Source organism: Anoplophora glabripennis, unplaced genomic scaffold (genome assembly GCF_000390285.2).
Source record: "Anoplophora glabripennis isolate ALB-LARVAE unplaced genomic scaffold, Agla_2.0 scaffold145, whole genome shotgun sequence".
Taxonomy (NCBI): Eukaryota; Metazoa; Arthropoda; class Insecta; order Coleoptera; family Cerambycidae; genus Anoplophora; species Anoplophora glabripennis.
This window is the reverse complement of record NW_019416303.1, coordinates 868,652-875,827: the sequence shown is the minus strand read 5'-3', so window position 1 is coordinate 875,827 and position 7,176 is coordinate 868,652. Positions and strand designations below refer to the sequence as shown.

Sequence of the window (7,176 nt, the reverse complement as noted above, 5' to 3'; positions counted from 1 at the left end):
TTATTAATTAATAAAATTAATTTGTTGACCTAATTAATAAAATAATTTGACATACCTGATGTTACAATAACTATTCAAAATTTTGTCCACCGACGTGTAAACACATTTGGGCCCATCTTACTCAGTTTCTGCGAACTAACACAAATGTTATCCTGCTGCAAATGCTAACACAAATGTTTCACCATAATACAAGTGCTTCGCCATAAATTAAAACGATATCCATCAACTCCGAGTTTTGACACTAACTACTAAAAACTATTGTAAACACTGTCGCAACGACGATTGTAAAATCGGATTTCAGTATTCGGAGTCGTTGAGGCCACGTGACTCTCCACGCGTATTGCGAATGATGCTAGAGACTACAGTTGTCCAGCGATATAATGCTTAAAAGTACTACAACTTCAACAATATTTTTCTCGGATCTATTCCCATATTTTTTTGGATAACTGATGACCCTGTATAGGCACGCTTCTTATTAGATTATTGATTGTTGCCATCGAAATTTCCAATACTCTATCAGGGCATTTGTAAGTTCATCCTGCGTCTGTGGTTGAAGTTTCAATCATGTCTATTTCCCTATTCAAATGAGCAGCGTTTAAAAGTTTCTGTTAGAGTTTGGGCTTCCATGTCTGAGTTCCAGTTTGAGTTTCCTTATCCAAGCCTCATTTTGGGTAAATTGAACTTCAGTTTGAGTTTTCTGTCGGTGCTTCAGCCTGGTTTTGGCAGTCTGATCTTTTGTTTGAGATACAGATTTCATCTCTGAGCTTCAGTTAGAGTTTCCCTGTCCGAGTTTCAGATTTAGTTCGCCTGGCAGAGGTTCAGTTTTAGTTATCATGAGGAGGACCCTCTATGCCCGAAATGTGGCGAAGGGAAGGACACCCCTGTCCACCTTCTGGGGCAGTGTGCAGCCTTTGGGAGAATAAGAAGATGACATTTGTCTTCTTTAAATATTAAGTACGTACAAAACACCTTCCGTTGAAATTAAGGTAACTGGTATAGTTTTTACGATCTCAATTGAAGAACCAAGAGGTTGGCGTATGTATCAGGTTCGGTCGCTGACGCTGCAACTCGGCATTGAAATATTTGAAAAACTTGTTCCCATATTTATTTAGCCATACCCATGTACAGGTCGAGTCACCCAGTTGAAGAATGAACGCGCGGTCTAACGCGGCACAAACATAGCCGTACTGGGCGACCTGGCCATAAATTCAGTTGTTGACAAATGGTTTAGCAGTGCAGTGCAGCAATGCGGAATTTGGTGTGATTCAGGTAATTTTAATTTAATATAGGCACCTTCTAGTAATCATTCATATTACAATTGCAAAAGGGAGAAATAAGAGGGATATTTTGTTTACTAATATTATTACAACATGGCATTTTGGACACCTTTTGAAACGGAACAAAACGAAATTTACCATCAATATAAAAAAATTGTTTGACATAAATAATTAAAATATGTTATTGCCGATTGAACATATAATAGAAATTTTTACACATTATATACAAATTATTATAATTTTTTACTTTTAGCAGAAAACTTTTTTGGGGACGCCTATGAAACTCATTAAATTTTATTGCTAGGCGTTTTTATACATGTTAACTGACTTTGGAAAAACTATAACAATGTCCATACAAATTTAATTGGTTTAGTATTTGAAAAACATCAATTTGGCATTTTCATTTTTGGTTTCAGAGAAAAAATGTTACTTTGGTATCAACAGCCGTGAGAAAATCCTTATTTTCGCGTAGATCTTTTTATCAGTTAATTGACAGATAAAATATTTTTCGAACTATTGTGAAAGTTTGATCGTCTGTTAGAGTACTTGTTAATATGACAAACACTTTAAGATGTTTGTCAGTACAGTGGTGTCCCATGACTTTTCGGAATGAAGTTTTGAACATTTTTTTTTTTTAATTTTGATAGGAAATATCAGTATCTGTCATATTCAATTTTAAAGTCAAAGATTTGACCAATTTGATAATATTTCATTGACGTAATTATTTTATATAAGAGTCCAAAAGGAAGGAATGATTTGTGAAATGGCGGTTTATCCTGCGCAAATGTTTAAAATGCTAATTTTAATCGAATTTGATTGATGCCACGTCAATCATCAACCGAAAATAGTTCGTTTCATGTGATTTAATTATATTATTATTTAGAAGTATAAATTTTTCTATAAATACATCACTTCTCGATTAATTTCTTACATAACAAAATGTATTAAATTAATTATATATTTATTTGTGTTTCATTTGGTGATGGGAATATTTTTTAGATTCATGTTAACACAAGCGAAAATAATTTAATACAACTCTAAACGATGTTTTCAGTTATATAAAGTGTATGGGGAATTTTTTACCACAAAATTAGTTTTTGGAATATTTTGCTACTGTAAATGTAGATTTATTATTATTTTCTGTTCGGGTAATAATAATTTATTAATGGTTGAAACAGCTCCTCGAATAATTTTGAGGACTTGCCAAAACTATTAGTTTTGCAATGTTTTCAGGATCTTTTAGTTATCGAAACTCGGTTTCGGTACCCTTGAAAATACTGCGCTTTAAAATAATCGAGATTTTCTAAATGCGTTCGTTTTCGGAATATTTTCTGCATGTATGAACCCTTATCTCATTTTTTTTTGGAATTGAAGCGTTTTAACATAGGAAAAATATACTACCTTATTCTACCAAATTTTAAAGGAATATCTTGGTATAGGAGTACCTAAATATTTAGTTTTTATTTTAGCATGATCGTTAATTCAAAAATGCCAAATTCAGACTAACTTTTCCTTTTATTATTTGTTTTTTATTAACCACCAAATTCGCGAAAAATTTTGTTTTATCGATAGAAACTTATCTTTTGATTTAAAAAAAATTAAACAAAGAAAAACTTATCTAATTTTGATACCTAGTCTTCTCTTGAGAAATTTTCAATATATTTAATTCAGATTTGGTAGCGAGACATATTGGATTACATTATTAACTTTTAGATAAAGAATTGTAATTGAAACGAGATGGGTTTGTAATTAAAACAAACTCATCTCGTTTTCAATTCAATCAAATCAAATTTGGTTATAGAGAATAACCACTTTGCAGGTAATTATCTGCTGCTAAGTCAAAATGTTTCAATGCCAAATAGTCGAGAAAGAAATGGTTCCATGAAAGATGACGTTAGTATCAAAGCTTTCTTTTAATCCTTTACAATTAGAAATTGCCAGTTTCTTTTTTAATTTCTTCAATTTTTCTAGATTTTGGGCATTGTCGTGGTAGGACTAGTGAGCCACTATTTCAACAGATACCAGCAGTACTCCAACACCCCTGAAGTTTTTTTCCTCCTCATGGCAGTGACTTTCCTCGTGGGAACGTTTCTGCTGTTGACTTCGTGTTTAATTTCAATATCCACAGCTTCCATCATTTCCAAAACGATCTACGTGAGTATAACCTGTATTTATTTAGAAATACAATGGCCAACTGAACAAAGTCCCAACTCCCAATTACAGACATGTGACATGTGAGACCTAAATTACAAATATAAAATTAAATAATGTCCGGAATGTACTATTTCTTGTGATGACATCATCGTGTTGATGTTTGTGAAGCTAATTAAAAGCTATTATTTCCATTATAATGATTGTATTTGCTAAGAGTTCCTAATTAATATAATTATTGTTAAAAATGTACAACATACACCATGTGGTTTTTATAGTTTCTAAGAATATTACATATTTTTATTGGAGTTTATCAATATTTTTAAAAAGTGTGCAATGACTAACGTATTTTTTCTAAACTTGTAATAGATGAATAATGCGTCAATGTGTCTATAGTAGATACAACTCTTTTTAGAATTCAGTTTCACAGCTTACTTCATTGAACATCTTCATCTGGATCCAAATTTAGGATTCGGGCTTGTTTTACTAAAATAAACAGCAATTCACATTCATTGCATACCACTTCATGGTAGTACATTAACCTGGATTTTAATGAGCCTTTGAAAAAATTAAATATACATGGTTTCCCACTAGGAAGCCAGCAAACTTTAAGGATATGCAAATCTAAAAAAATGCTTAAATATTTCAAGAACTTGTAAAGATAGTTGCAGAAAATTTGATAAAATAAATTTGCGTTTAATGTTACAAAATCTTGCATTTCAGTTATAGACCAGGCGATATCTGTTTTGGTTTGGGTGAATCGTATATCCACGGAGATTTTTGGCTTTTTGGCTTTCAAATATCACTAGAAATAAAGCCGTCATTCACATTAAATATACTGGGACATCCGGGCTAATTTTTCGAAAAATACCTTTGGTATTCCGAGTACTTACCAGGTCTAAGATTACAATACTTTTCTTCATTGGCAACCTACTCTAAAACGTGTTTAAAGTTTTTTATGCAAGCGAGAAATTCAATAAAATCGTACGGGTGGTGGGGGAAGCAGAGAGCGCGGCCTCTTCGGCCTGCTCGAAATTGAATCGGCTATAACTATGTAACCAATTGATCAATCGTTATGTTTTTTTTAAAAGAAGCATCTTTCCAAGAACTTTTAAAACCTGCTATAAAAAATTTGATTTGATTGAATATTCACAAAGTTCTAATTGTTTATAAGTACAAAAATTCGACAAATGTTTAAACAAGCGCCACAGCGCCTAATTGACGAATTCGAATTTTTCAAAAAAAGTTTGTAAGCTTGAGAGCTCTTCTATATGTGATTAAATTTTCAAGTATCTAAGGGCCTTGGTTTTTGCTGTGCAAAATTTTGAAAATTTGCAAATTTTTTTTCAAAATCTGGATTGCAAAATTATTATGCAAAATCTATCGAACCGATTTTGATGAAATTTGGTGTGATGATTCTACATAACATGAAGTTTTCTTGAGCCAAGTATAAAGGTCCTATACCCAATTTAAATACCCCAAAAAAATTCCCTAAAAAGTATTGTTTTTTAACCCCATTTTTGCGATTTTTTCGATTTTTACCATAATAAAAAATTTAATTGCAAACATTTTTTTTCTCTTCCATTTTCGCCTAAAATCAACTCTTGAAAAGATACATAATTAAATAGGAAGAAAAATATATTTTTAGAATTTTTTTAACATATTGTGCCGCCAAAAGTTAAGCCCACGTTTTTTTTATGCGCATATTAGTATCCTAAAACTTAGTATTCCTTCAATTTTTTTTGGAGTTGCAAATTGAATCATCTCTTTTTACTGCAATAGGCATTTTTGTGTGGAATCAACTCATTCAGAAACGTAGGTAGTCGTTTTCCTTAAAAGTGTGTGAAATCTTGCACCAAACTCCAGGAATGGATTCTACACATCAAAATAAAAGAAAATATGTTGTTATGCAATTTTCATTTGTTTTCAAGTTATAGCATAATTACAAATTTTAAAATTTTGAAATCAGGGTGTCATATTCCAAGTTCCAAAGTGGACATTTGTCAGCGTTATTTTATTTTTATAATTTAATATTTGATACAAATTTTTGTAATGGAATGCTAATGCTACTGTTGAAGAATATCGTCAACGGTTTTCACATCACTGATGTCCTGATAAAAATGTATTTATCAGAGTTTTCAACAAACCGTGCGAAACCGGAAAGCTTCCCAGTAAAATCTGAACGAGCTCATTGACAAGGTTTAGAAGAAGTAGCTTGAAAACAAATGAAAAATGCATAACAACATTTGGAGTTTGGTGCAATTCTACCGACTCGCCCTTCAACAAACTGTACAGATATAAAAAAAAAATTACACAAAAATCACGCTTTAACAGTTGACCTCTTCCCCCAAGTTCTACTAAATGTAGATATTAATTGTATTAAAGTTATCATCACATTTCTGAAATATATTTTTTTTTCCAAAAAAGTTTAACGCTTGGAGACAATATATATCCGAACTTTTGTGCTTTTTTTACTTAAGGACTAATCCCTCAGAACTTCCTGACACACTTATTAATTATTTAATTTTTGGTTACCATAGATACACATGATTTTAACATTTATATTCTTGTACAGGAAGTGGTATACCACGGATTTGCCTTCATTCTTTATCTGGCAGCAAGTCTGACCTTCGTTATCGAGATTAACCACAGGAAACGTAATTACTACAACGATTATGAGCCTTACTTTGCTGCTGCTGTAAGTAATTGGACGAATATATTTTTCCATATTAGTAAAAAGAAATCAGTAACAAGTGTAATTTGTAGTATAAATCACATTTTTTTACAGGTTATTGGTTTGGTGATTTCCTTCCTCTACCTTCTAAGTACCATCTTCGCTTTGAGGAGTTACAGAGGCCTATAAGTTTTAGTTTAGTTACCGTTATTTATTATTTATTTCCCTTGCTATGTATTTACATAGTTTTTTATGCTGTTGTTAGGGGATTTACCACTGCATTTTACTACAACAGGCACTACCGATTAGACTTTCCCCAAATTTTACTTATATTCTTTTTTTGTTTGTTTTGTAAGTTTATAGTTATATTTTAAATGAGTACAGAAGACCTAGGGTTTATTGACCAATAAATTTTAAAAAATTGGATTTATATATACTGGAAAGACATACTCATATATCTACCAAAAAGTAAATTTCGGATGTAGATGTAGAAGATATACGTATATTTTTAAAGTTATTTTTAAGATTAGAAGATTAGGCGAAGATGTAGGAGTAAACTGACAAAATGCTGCCATAAGTGTCTGTATAACGTGCCTTAAGTGTTTGCCTATATTTTTTATTACTTACTTACTGTCGGTCCATTTATATTAACTCTTTGTGGATTTTTTGTTATTTTTAATGTAGATTTTAATAAATGTTTGTACTATTTATCAGGACGTTCAATCCTCTGGGCCTTCTAACCTACAAGATGTGAAAAAATGAGATCCTCATTGAAAATTAAAAATGTAAAAAAATCTCTTCGCCCACTTTCCAGAAGACTACTTGCGTAGTTTTTCATTTAGGAGCTTGATTTGTGGAGCCTGATTTGAAAACCTTTGGGAGCTTGATGTATTCCGTGGGGTTTTCACAATGCCTGGATGGTTGGAACTCTAGCACTGAGGACTAAGCTGGGAGCAATATGCTTTGTAAAAAATTTTAACAATCTTTCAAATTGTAAAAATTTGGAATTTAGTGATAATACTGTATTAACAATGAATGAGTATGTAGTTTATGATCTACAAAGGGCTTTATATA

General features: G+C 31.7%; 1 protein-coding gene across 2 annotated transcripts in view; it reads left to right on the top strand.

Moving 5' to 3' along the window:
- Positions 1–6,812, top strand: part of LOC108904293 (CKLF-like MARVEL transmembrane domain-containing protein 8) — a 24,732-nt gene extending 17,920 nt beyond the window's left edge. For both annotated transcript variants that reach the window (XM_018706788.1, XM_018706787.1), the window contains exons 3-5: positions 3,249–3,431; positions 6,004–6,126; positions 6,217–6,812. In XM_018706788.1, coding sequence (XP_018562304.1) covers positions 3,249–3,431; positions 6,004–6,126; positions 6,217–6,291 — 381 coding nt within the window. In that variant the 3' untranslated portion in view covers positions 6,292–6,812. The remainder of the gene's footprint in view (positions 1–3,248; positions 3,432–6,003; positions 6,127–6,216) is intronic.
- Positions 6,813–7,176: the final 364 nt, after the last annotated feature.